The 13,403-nt window shown below is 39.5% G+C and overlaps 1 protein-coding gene across 4 annotated transcripts in view; it reads left to right on the forward strand.

Annotated features, from left to right (window-relative positions):
* rptor (regulatory associated protein of MTOR, complex 1) overlaps positions 1-13,403 on the forward strand; it is a 142,440-nt gene that overhangs the window by 39,906 nt on the left and 89,131 nt on the right. For all 4 annotated transcript variants that reach the window (XM_067498392.1, XM_067498389.1, XM_067498390.1 and 1 more), the window contains 2 exons: positions 9,687-9,845; positions 12,459-12,605. In XM_067498392.1, coding sequence (XP_067354493.1) covers positions 9,687-9,845; positions 12,459-12,605 — 306 coding nt within the window. The remainder of the gene's footprint in view (positions 1-9,686; positions 9,846-12,458; positions 12,606-13,403) is intronic.

Below are 13,403 nucleotides of genomic sequence, written 5' to 3' on the forward strand. Positions count from 1 at the left end.
AAAGAGGCTTTAAGCTGGCTTCCTCATGCTCTGCAGCACAAATGACCATAATATGTCTGTGTGGGTTTGTTTGGGCTCCTGATCAATACTACTGTAGTAACTCATTAGTACACCTGCTGCAGTAATTTCTGGTTGGACATGGCTGTGAGCCAGCATACAGCATCACAAGACAAATGATTTTTGAGCCGTAAAAACAGATGACTAGCATTTTATTATCACAGCATTTTGCTTTGTGACATTTTACCGATTCACTAGACCATTTAATGGCCCACTATCTTAACTCCTGAAACTATTTATCTCTGTGAGAAGAGTTTTTGACTTTTATGTATATCAAATACAAGCTGCCAATGAATGAGCCCTTGGATTTCAGTACCCCAGGTGATAATGAAAAGGTTTTAATAAAATTTTAAATTGAATTTAAGTCGATTCCAAGAATAGGAGTAATGTCTATTGACACACACAGTCACGGCATCACACAGTCAGAGACAGCAGCACTCTCTAAGCGCTGTCTCCAGGCTAATGGTTTGTGGCTCTCTTGCCCGCTCCAATTCCTCCTCAATCACCAACTGGTGTAAGTCTCCCTGCAGGTGGCTGGAAATGAGGGCAGCAGTTGATTAGAGCAGAGAAGAGTGCTGTAATAGGCAGCTGGCTGCTCAGGATAAGAATAGCTGCTTGAGTGCATCTGTTGGACAGGTTACAGACTTACTCATGCTTTCAGTGAATTCACCAATCAGGACCAATTAAACATCAAATGGTTGGCCTTGTTTACACAGCTTTACCAGTATAACACCCAAAAGTATTATCACACATTCACACAATCAGGCGAGTTTGATTATGACAGAACAGCGCCCCAAAGACCAAACCCACAAGAATTACAACAGCCATTCTTTTGGCCAGTGGTCAGTGGCACACTCTGGGCTGGGTTCGGATGCAAGGAGGCCTGTATCCAGACCACAAAGTGTTTTACATTACGTCTTAATTTGATGAGATTGTTTGAGAGGTGTAGTGTGGCCATCTTGGCAGGAATCTGTGGGTGCTTATCCTGCTGTGTTTTATCCAATCAGTTGGATGAGAGAGCAGGGTCATACAAATGCTAGGGTAAGCATTAGACCCCGAAACCCAGGAGCTGTCAGAGTTAGCTTATTATCCTAAGGTTAGTTGAAGTTATGGTGATAGAAATTATGGTGGTAAAACAGGCGTTTCCTCCAGAATCTACGCCAGAGTCTTGGGATCCAAAACTAACTATAAGCGGTGACAGAACCAGGTGCTTTTTTTAAACTAAGTTAACACAAAGTGCTCAAAGATGAGCGAACACAATTGCCATTACTTTTACCAGGTCCAACTTATAAAAAAAAATGAAAAATCTTTTGGACCCGTAAGGTCCTCACACTTTCAGTCAATTCTTAACCAGCTGGATTAGAGATATTCAGGCTAAATTACAAACGCTTGCATACACACATGAAACACAGAGATTTCTTAGTGCTGCCAGAAGTCCACGCATTGTGCTTAGATTATTGCAGGTTCATCTGTGCAGTTGTTCACCTACTTCCTTGCATAGTTTGTGTCTGCATGATTCAAAAGCTTATTCACGGTTATTCAAGTTGCCAGACTGGGGCCTAATCATGCAGGAACAGTGACGACATTTCTACCTCATAAAATTCTCCTTTTCCATAACATAAACGAAAGCCGTGGCAAAACTCGAGAGGTTATTGTTGAGACCATGGCAACAACATGAAATGACAGTAATGTAGAATTGGGTAGTTGTGGACATGCTCGGTATGATTAGATGCATAAACAGTTTGCCGGTAGAGGAAGGGAAAATCAAGGCATTTAAGCATGAGAACTAATAAAAGCTTTTGGGAAGTGAGTTTTGTTGTGGTCAGATGAGAGGAAGCCTAATTGATTTCCCAGCTCTTGTTCCAGACAGACTCAGAGGCTTGAACACTCAGCACAATGGTAGAGCACGTTATATTTCAGTGATGGTTTTCAAAAATGCTAATGACACAGTTAGTTCCCTTGTGTTCAACGAGTGTTAAAAGAAGTTCTGGCTAGTCTTTCAGTGACACCCTGTTTAACATACAGTACACAAGCATGTTGTGCATTTGGAACTTCTGCCAGTTACATAACCCATGTCACTTAGTCAGCTGTGGAAGCACTGCTTCGAGTCCTGCTGCTCTCTTCCAGCATCACACCTGCCTGAAACACTAGAACAGATGAAGATACAAAGTAATGAGTGTTGCTGTAGCATCAGTTATATACCATGTGATCTTCACAAAGTGATAAGTAAAAGAAAGTGAATTTGTTCCTTTCTTGACAATAAGCTGAACTTTAGGTGGTTGTTTAACTTTTAAAATGTTTATACCACTAAAACAGTTTTGGGACTGAGGAATGGCTCAGCGGGGGTGATGTGGTCTTGTGACAGGAGGTGTGGGCCGGCAGGATGGGACTGTGACGTGTCATCTCTCCCTCTCCCTCCTGCTCTGAACTGACTCAGCTCACACACTCTGGCCCCAGCAGGATTGCTGTCACAGTGGAAATGACTACCACCTCACAGGCCTGATTAACCAAGTGCTCGCTGTTATTTCGCAATGTGGCCACTATTTTTCAACTGAATTTTAATAACAATACCTTATTAATGGCGGAAACATCTTTTTTAATGTTTTCAGGTCAGGTATCATGACTGAATGCCAGTGAGTTGTTTTGCTATTATATTGAAACTAAAATTACTTCAAATGGTAATTGTATGTATTGAATGCCTTCCTATGCATGTCTTTTGAGACGTGAGTCCAACTGAGCATTTTTGGTTACATGTAATGACATTCGCTCCAGGAATTCCTGAGCTATAGTGTTAAGAAAACATGGGTGGAGGTTGAACCTGTGAACCTGGGGTAGCAACTGACTCCTATCATGAAAGCAGCAGCTCCAACTGTTTTCTGGCATTGTCATGGTCTCAAACTTAACGCCCTCGTCCTCAGCCCTGTAGTTACACCTCCCTACATCTCATCTGCATCTTGAGATGCTGTTCATGGAAATCAAACACAGAATTGATGATAAGGCCCAACACCCATGGCAGAATCCAACATCTACTGAGAACATGTTTGTAGACTGAATGGGCAAACTCCAATAACCCTTCGAGGATCCAGGTAGGCAGACAGCACTTTGACTGTTTATCTGTACAGTCTGTACAACATTTTCACGTCCTTAGAGGGAATAATAAATTGGATTCTAATGTCAGTGTGTTTACATAGACTTAGGTAAGCAGGTTACAGTTAGTTTTATTTGCAAAGCTCATTTCTTACTGTTATGTAAATGGGAAAGCTGGTTTCCAAATCAGGGCAGGGGATCAGGGAAACCTAATTTCTCCCGGAGAACGCTGGTTTCTCCGCAATGTGTATGCAAGAAAAGAGAGATAAAAAAGCAGAGATCAGTTCTGCACAAAGTTAGACTGAAGATAAAAGTAACATAAATTGCCTTGTAGACATTTAAATAAGTAACTTTCGACCAGCGATTATTATTAGAATTTTTTTTTATTATTCAGATAGGTTGCACTGTGTATTATCAGCTGTGTCTCTCTCACCTCTCTTTTTCTTCCTATCCCTCTGCTGTCTGTTGTGCACCAACATGAACACAGCGAAAAGAAAGAAACAAAGAAAATTGCAAAGCAACATTTGTTCATATTTGTGAGCAATGCATCCAAATTAAGTGTGAGGTGGAGGAGAAATCAGGTCACTCATCTGCTGTGTATACGTGGATTTTCAGTAACCAGGTTTCTGAACAGAATGTAAACTCTGTTCCCCAATCACCTGAGAAAGTTATTCTGTAACTTGGTTACTTAGTTCCATGTGAAAGCAGTCAGTGTGTAAAATGTCATTGTTTTAGCCACCAGGTGATCAATCACAAATCTGCTGTAATAACATACTGCAGCACAGTCGCCATTATCACCACCACTTACTTGACCTACACTGGCAACCCCACAGTGCCATCAATGACTTAAACTCTGCACGTCTGTGAGTTGGAGACGGCTTCATTTTCATAATGGCATCTAACACATATTGTACAATAACACAGTCCCCATGGCAAAATCCCACTCATTGTGAAAGAGAGTGTCATTAAATCACTGTGTTTTTGATACGGTAAAGGTTCAGTGCATGTTATCATAGTATCCTTGTGGAGATCAATGAGTGGTACTGCTGAGTTGTGAGGTTGTTTTTGTTGCTTGTTCTTGTTACTTACACATGAAAAAGGTGAAGATAAAAAGAAGTCAGATTAAAACCAACATTCGTAATGTGGTGGGTAAGTGAACTTATTGAAGCAGGTCGTCATTGGCACTCACACTTTGACAAAAGTGTGTCCTAGTAAGCAGGATTTTTGATGTCTCCTATTGCCCTTTGTACATAAACATGAGGACAAGAGTTAATGTTCATTACTGCAAAAACTTGATACAGTGCCTATAAATAAAAATTACCCTCTTTGAAAGTGTCCACTCATTTTTATTACAACATTGACACGTGGTTGATTTAATAAAAAATCAAAAATAAAAAAGTGAAAAGTTATCTACATTGTAATCTACATTAATTAAAATATAAGACTGAGAATACTCTGACTCTGGTGCAGTCACTTGCATTAGAGGTCGCAGATCTGGATGCAGTGAATGTTTTTAAAGGATTGTAGTATAATTACACCTGTTACAGGTGAATCAATGCCCTGGGTTAAACCTACATATAAAGACCAAATAACACTCTGGTCAACTGGGGGAAAAGATTATCATGGAGCAGAAATAAGGGGATGGATACAAGAACATTTCCAAGTTAGCGAATATGTCTTGGTGAACTGCTGAATCCATCATTGATAAACAGAAGGTACACGGCACAGGTATAAACCAGCCTAGAGCAGGCCATCTTCAAAAATAGAGTAACTGTGCTAGAAGGTGCCAAATGAGGGAGGCCACCAAGCAACTATGACTCCTGAAGGAGTTAACAAGCTTCAGCAGCTGAGATGGGACAGAATTTACATACCATACCTGCCCATTTGTTTCCTGCTTCCCGCACATCAGCTCAATGAATTGATTATTCAGTTGCAGCCTGGTGTTTCCCACCCAACCAAAACAAGATAAGCATTGTTATTTATGTCATTTTTGGGTCGCTTAATTTTTATTATTATGATTACGTATGTAGCTTATTTAAACACCTTTTACACCTTCATTTTTTTAATAAGATACGACTTTCAAATACCGGTGATGTAAAAGTTAGACTGGCAGATTTCTTGAAACTAAAACTTAAAACACACACACACACACACACACACACACACACACACACACACACACACACACACACACACACACACACACACACACACACACACACACACACACACACACACACACACACACCCCTAAAGTGACATTTTGGAGAACACATTAACCATTTAGCCTTTGTGGATCAATGTTAATTAGCAATGACATTTATCTTTGTCCGCTCGAAAAAAGGTTGTAGAAATAAAATGATAAGGTGCATTTAATGTGACATAATTAAAATCAGCTCAGAATAATATAGGGCCGATGTTTTTTTTTTTTTTTTTTTTTTCCTGCAGCAAAACTATACAAGACACTGAAAGTTTTTTTTTTTTTTCAATTGTACATTTTTTTGTTGTCTTTCTGTTCCTTTAGTAACCTTCACATTTGAACAAGCCCCCATGTTGATTGAGGGGACTTTGGTCATTTTGTCTCTCATATAACAAGCGGCTCCTGTCACTGTCACTCAAGTTAACATGTCCTCATTTGTGCAAGTGAAAACACTTCGTTCAGCTTCTGGTCTCTTTGTTTACAGCGTGCACATTTAAGAATATATTATTTATTCATAATGTTTAGAACTTATGTTGGGGTTTTTATGGTAATTTTCAGTGTGATAAAGAGAAATGAAAAGTGCTGCATCATGATGGTTAAATGTAACGACTTTCCTCGCATCTTGTTGCCTGCTGTCATGACAGACATTGGTTTTTCTTGTGTTTTATGAAATGCGGCCCGGTGCACTGCACCTTATGGCTTTAACAGTCTGCCTTTTAATTGCATCCCTGAACTCTTACGGTGCTTTGAAAAGGTCGCCTGCTCTCAGGAAGTGACACAGTGATAAATGTCGACAGAGCCAGTACAGAATACACCGTTAAAAAGAGTTTGTTTCCTGTGGATTAAATGAATACGTTGGGAGGGGGTGCGAGGTAAAGAGGACGGCTGCTGTTTGCACCAACCTCTGGAGTCAGACAGTCCCCACAGGAGCCTGCAGCTCCCTCTTCAGGTCATGGCAGTTAATGATGAGTCAATTTCTCAAACACACACACGCGCCTCCTGATTTGTATATTTACATGGACTCCCCTAGGTGTCTTTCTCATACATATGAATATGTCTTAATCTCTCTTTGCCACTTGACTTGAATATGCCCAACTGTCATGAATGTAAATGAACAGCTTTGCTAAAGCATCTAAACCCAATTGGGAATCATCTGAAGTGTGCAGGTATGTGTAAACACTTAACCTACATTCCTGCTTCCCCCCTTCTCGTTTTCTCTTTTCTCATTAAATTCAGCACTTTCCTCCAAAGTTTACCTCTCCACCACCACCCCACTTATACATATACAAGCTCTGATTTCACCTGTTCTCATCACCTCCATCACCGCAGGTCTCACGCTAACACCATTATGCTTTTCAGATACCACTTGATATCACTGGAAGGAGTGCTCAGCCTCTCTGCATTCAGCCGCTCTTATCCGATTATGCCCAAAATTGAATCAGCCTGCCAGCTCTGAGATCACACTGCATTTCAAACTCATCGGGATATGGGAAGCTGAAATGTGGCATTTTTGATCGTGGTGTGCTTAGTTTGGCCTGTAGGATGTGGCATAACGAACACGTGAAAATGAAAATTGAGATTAATAATTAGAATTACGGCATTTAGAATGACTTTAAAAGAGATCACATTGCATCATTTGAAGTGGCAAAGATTATAAATTGCTGTGCAGCTCCCAGAGTCACATAGTTTGCATAGTACTCCCTTTGTATAACTGCATGCAAACAACAATAAGATAAAATTACCACAAGATGTCATATAAACTACACTTTTATATGAGTCATGCATATAAGTGTGTGTGCGCGGACACTCTCTCTCTCACACACACACACACACACACACACACACACACACACACACACACACACTGAAAAACGTTGCTTGCACAAAGTTCAGGATGTCTGAACATTCAGTTCATAACTCGGTTGACTTTTATATTTACATTCGTAACTGCAATAAAAAAAAAATTTAATTTTTTTTTTTTTTAATTTTAGTGACAGAAGAGCAAGTTTGGAATCAGCCACATGTTGAACTGTATAATTAGTGCTGCAGAATGCATATTATACTAAATGTATTTAAACAAGCTTATTTTTTGGTTGAAATGTTAGCTAGTGAATCAAAAGATATGTTTGTACTAAAATCTGATAAAGTAAACTTGCTTTATAAGAAAGGGTAAATTGACATTTAGGAAAAGCTTTTAATGGCCATTCTCTTTGACCATGTTAGATTTTATAAGTTCCACAGACATTGGAAGTTTTCAGAGAAGCTGAGTTGAAAATATGGCTTCACCCATGATTCAAATCTATTAGACAGGAGGCAGGCTGTTGGTAAAAGACATGTTAGTTATGTAACAGAAGGGCCTTGGTGAGTGCGATAATGATTCAGACTGGTCTAACTGAGTGCTTATCTGTTGCATAACTAGTTGACACCTCTGTGTCCCTTCATCCATGCACACAAAACATTTTTAAATGAACTGAAGAAGCACACAAATCCATGTCTGCTGTTATTTCTTGAAGTTTCTCGAGCAGCGTTTCCATCCAGTGCGAGTGCCGGCACGAGCATCATGCTGACTTTACCCTTATAAAATCGCTCAGACTGGTGAAGCTTGATGTAAAGTAAGCAACAGCTGGAAGAGAAAACGAGTTGATAGCAACAGTAGCATCATTGCAAACTAAGCATCTTGTATGTTTTAGTTTGTTTACGTGTAGAAAGTCTGTCTCCGGGGCTTCACTGTGAATGTACACTGAAAAAGCAGCGCTGTGCGCAATTTGTAATACTCTTCCTACAGTCCATAGCTTGTTAATGTTCACACTCAAATGTGTTAAACCTTGTAAATGCACATTGTTTTTGTGGCATTTGTGTTTTTCCATATTAGAGCCAAATCAGCCCAGTGTCCATTCAAATTCACTTCTCCACGAAAACTGTGGCGGCTCTTTTACCAGGTTTGTCGTTTTACACAATGTGTACACAATGTGCCCATTGTTAACAGAATGTCTTCCTAAGGTTTACTGACCTGTGCTGCTTTTTTAGAGCTTTATTTTTGGGCCACTCAAAAGTGAATGGTAAAGTGTAAATGGCCACTTATACGGTATTTTTATCCAAAGCGCTTTACAATGTTGATTCCCATTCACCCATTCACACACACAATGGCAGCCGTGCAAGGTTCTTACCTGACCCACCGGGAGCAACGTAGGGTTCAGTGTCTTGCCCAAGGAAACTTTGACACATAGGCAAGACCAGGGATCGAACCACTGAGCACTGTGGTCCATGGACGACTGCCTTACTAACTGAGGTACAGCCGCCCAAACGATATCACACCCCATCCTGAAGAGCTAATATGATCAAGTATTGTCTCTTGATTATGAACACTTTGCATTCTGATATGGTGGAAGTCGATATGAACTTAAAATTGTGGTGTTGAGTTGGACTGAGTTGATCTCTTTATTTTTTTCTAAGAGGAAAGTTGTTCACATTTCCATCCTTGGTCTGTTTTGATGGTCTTGTCTGCAGTTTTAAATGTCAGGATACCAAACCTGTATGAGGCTTTTATTTTCCTCACTTGATTTGCTGTTTCATGCATTTTCAGATGTCTTGAATAAGAAAACATTTGGTTTTGCCTCAGAGCTGCGTGGAGGTCAGTTTGACTTGTCAAGCTGTTTCCATCATGCACCACTGTATTGACGATGAACGTCTGTTCCTTGTACTGTAGCTTTTATCTTTGAAATATATAAATATTGCTACATGTCTAATACAAATCTCCATTTCATTTTCTTTATATAATAGATGACTTGTGGTCTAAACCATGATGTAAGAGATTTCATCATCCTCTAAGAAAGTTGGTTCCTATGCCTGTTTACTTGCTGTTGAGGATAAAAATGTCTGTATTTAAGATAAACGGCAGTGAGTCATGTTCATGTCACTGACCTAGTGGTATGAAGACTTGATAATCCATAAAAAATAAAAATATGTAAAGACAAGAGGTATGATGGTCTTAACTTATCTCTATTTTAATGCCATTGTTTTCTGTATGGTACTTTCATTTAATAGCCACCAATATCAGCAGGTTTTGCATCATTTAACATGACGGATGTGATGCTTGGTCTTCTGTTGTAGTATGTTAATATTTGAGAAATTTAAACTAAAATATTTGCCCATTTACCACATTTTCCAATGCAGTAATTCCCATTGTCAACCACTCGTACTGACTGAATTCTGAAAACAGAATCTAGCTTTGCTTTTACCAAATAAACCAAAATCCCTCTAAAATGTCAGTAAAATGCCTAAAATGTGGATTTAAGATGTGAAACAATGCTAATATTTTTCTCTCTTGTTTTCTGTCTCTCAGGCACGTTACAAACAGAGTCTGGACCCCACAGTGGATGAGGTAAAGAAGCTGTGCACGTCGCTGAGACGCAATGCCAAGGAGGAGCGCGTCCTCTTCCACTACAATGGCCATGGTGTACCACGACCCACCGTCAATGGAGAGATCTGGGTTTTTAATAAGGTACCACATACACTAGCCGTCCAATTTCAGACATTTATGGAAATGATCTCACTAGTAAGACTTAATTTACTGTTATTGCTTATTAGATTATTGCTGCAGGTTCCAGTTCCAGTTGTTCCATGTCAGTTGCACTTGAAATCATATGATTTGGCATTCAGGCTAGAACAAGGCGTTGAATGACGGGAAACAGTTCAACTGTGCTTTTGTTTAGGCAGGTTTTTATTCTATATATACTGTAATTACTCTGTCTGAGACCACTTTAATCATTTTTTGGAAACCTGTAAACAATTAGAAGGTTTGACCTTTGGAATGACATCAAGAGGTGGAAACTGACGAAGAAATTGTTACGATTCTGTACTATTTCTGGATCAAAAAATAAATCTAAACACATTTGTGTCACTGATCGCTGGATTCCATTGTAAAAAAGGTCAGATCTCCTTAGGTTTTTATCCATTAAAGTGCATGTTCAGATGGCACTCAGGTGGATTTGATCGCCTCATTCACATCCATAAGTAAATCTTGTAGCAAAAATATGGTTAGAGTCACATTTCCTGCGTCTCCAAATTCTTAAACCTATTGATTGTTTCCAAGCTCATATTAAAATACTCCCTGAAATTACAAAATTACACCCAGCCTGGTATTCTAATAATATAAAACTTAACATTCAACATAAAAATCATCTAAGAATAATTTTTTTAAATAACATTTATAATGTTACCCTGTGAGTAGCTAGTGGAAACAGATATTGGACTCTGGACAGACACAAAAGACAAAAAAAAAAAAACCGTATAAATAAACCACATAGTTTGCAGATATTTTAAATTACAAGAACATTTGCACAAACAGTGACACAGTCACTGCTTAGTTCTTTGTAAGCTGCTGGTATCACAGTTGTGAAGAGGAACTGCACGGATTTTTACTTATCAAAGTTTCCAGATGTTATACACCATACAGCATTCGTTACACAGCACACAGCATTTAATAATCAGTTGGAAAAAGCCTTGTGTGTCTCCACAGGGAGCTGTGTAAAGTTACAAATGACCTCAGTTGCTGTCACATGAGCCAGTGCGGGTCAGCTGGGGCTGAAGACTGAAGTTTGAAATTGAAAAATAATCTGATGGTGTGGAGTTAGAAAAGTCTGTAGTCTGCGTCTTGTCACAGCTTGAGTCTCCCAGCTTGATACTTTTTAAAATCTGTCTATCTATAGTCCAACAATGCTAAATCTGTGTAGTGCTGTTTCAAGTTGACGCTGTAAGGAGGATGGAATAGGAGAATGGAACTTGAGAATGACGAGATGCTGCAAAGAACAAAACATCTGCTGGCAACAATCTTTGACACCTGCTCTCATTTCTGTTTGAAACATTCGGTAACCACAATAGAGCTGTTTGACAAATGAAAATCCGTTTACTCATTGTGAACAGTACTTAGCCTGTGAAACAAATGTATTACGTCTTCTAACTTTTGCTAAAACCTATACCTGACAAATCATCAGGGCTCTGTCAGTTTCAGCCTTAGGCCATTGTGTATTACGCTGTGTACCTCTGTGCAACATTACACTTAATTTTTGAGATGATTCATTCAAAACCGACAGCTCTGGATGTCTTAACATCAGTTAAGTTCTGTGAGTCCCGAGACTTTTTAAAAATAAAACACTCAATTTTGAACTTAATTCCTTGACATTGCGTAAATATGATGAATAAATCAGTCTTTCTGGAATTTTGCTGGTATTGTTGTGGCCTAAAATTTCACAGTGACTTTTCTAAAAGCTAGTGATGCATGTTTCACTGTTTTTAAGGACTTTATTTACAATGAAATTGTAGAAACAAGTGAAAATTGAAATGAATTTTTTTTTTTTAATATAATCCAATAGAATTTATTACATATCAAAGGCAACACACATACAGAGTTTGTTATGCAAACAGAGCTGCACGTTTCTGTCACTTTGTTATTTATACTATGTGTTCTGCATATTAATAGCATCTCCCCATTCTCCTTTGTCCTCTGGTTTTCCCAAAAGCAACATTGTGCAACTTAGGCTAACGTGAAGCTTGGAAAGATTCCAGAAAGTGCAAAAAATTGACAACCAAGCTCAAATCACAGCTTACCTGCACAATGGGATCCGAGCTTAGAGAGACTCACTAACTTGTGAATCCGACATAAAACACTGAGTTGTTGTTACCTGTAGCAATGCACCCACTCACAGTGACGCACCGTCTACTGTCTGGGCTTAGCCATTGTCCACCTACACCCTCGGGACTAATACCTTTTCCCATAAAATGCAGCTGCTGTGTCACCGGCTGAACCATGAGATCTGTTGGGATTTGGTGTTGAAGCAATGCAGGGGAAGTCGTGTAGAACCAAATTTTCCAGGCGCTAAGGGGAACACTTTTAGGGAATGTTCCCCGGTGTCATCATTTTTCTGTGTTTCTTACTCTCCTTCATAATAATTTTTGCGTTTTCAACTATTTCACTAACCTCCGTTCACACTCTTCATCAAACAGATTCCTAGTAAATAATTAAAGACAGATCTATAAAAGTGAGTTATCAGCGAGAACATGATTCCCAGTCTCTCAGTTCTCCCTCTGACATGTCTTTTCTCTTTTTGTTTTTCAGAACTACACCCAATATATCCCGCTGTCCATATACGACCTGCAGACGTGGATGGGGAGCCCGTCCATTTTCGTGTATGACTGCTCCAACGCGGGGATCATCGTCAAGTCGTTCAAACAGTTCGCCCTGCAGAGAGAGCAGGAGCTGGAGGTGGGCAGCTGCACCAGACAGATCCACACGAGCTTTATCACATTTCACAACACAGCAGCCATGAATTAGCAGTAGTGACAATTGGAAATTTAATTGGAAAAAAATATATTAAAAAAGTAATTGGATAAAAACAAAATCATACAGTTTGTGTGCAGGCAAAGATGGTAAAAAATTTGTTATTAGTGCCAAAGTTGGATATTTGTCACTTGCACACACCACAGACTTACTGATGCATATATACACACAGTCTCACACACACACACACACGTATACAGTATTTATAAAGGAGACCTAAGTGGTGTCAGAGAGTGTCGAGTCATGACTATCAGCATGAATCCTCTATTAAAAATCCAAGATGTCCTCATTGCTGTGATCCAGTCAGTCAGATGGACAGCTGGCTTTAAATGATTGAGGTTTGCTTGAGCCTTGGGAGTACATACCAACACACTCACACACAGATACACACCATTACCAGCCCTTTTCAGTCTCTTTACTGCTTCATCTTTTTATTACGTTTTTTTTTTTTCTCTGTTTCTCTCTCTCCCAGCTGAGCTATGTTATGTGAATTCCTAATGAGATGGCACTGTCATTCATTTCAATTATTCATAGAGAAATTCAGCCAGACTGTAGAATAGCCAGGAAAGGAGAACGGGGGAGAGACGGAGAGTGGTGGGGGATAAACAGTATGGAGCTTTGAGATAGTACGAGCGTGAAGAGGTGCTGCTGTGAGCACTGTTGAACCTGTTGAAGTAACAGTGAAGGCAGCATTCAAACTGCTGAGCTCCAGTGTTTGACAAA

The sequence above is a fragment of the Channa argus genome, chromosome 3, assembly GCF_033026475.1.
Source record: "Channa argus isolate prfri chromosome 3, Channa argus male v1.0, whole genome shotgun sequence".
Lineage (NCBI taxonomy): Eukaryota > Metazoa > Chordata > Actinopteri > Anabantiformes > Channidae > Channa > Channa argus.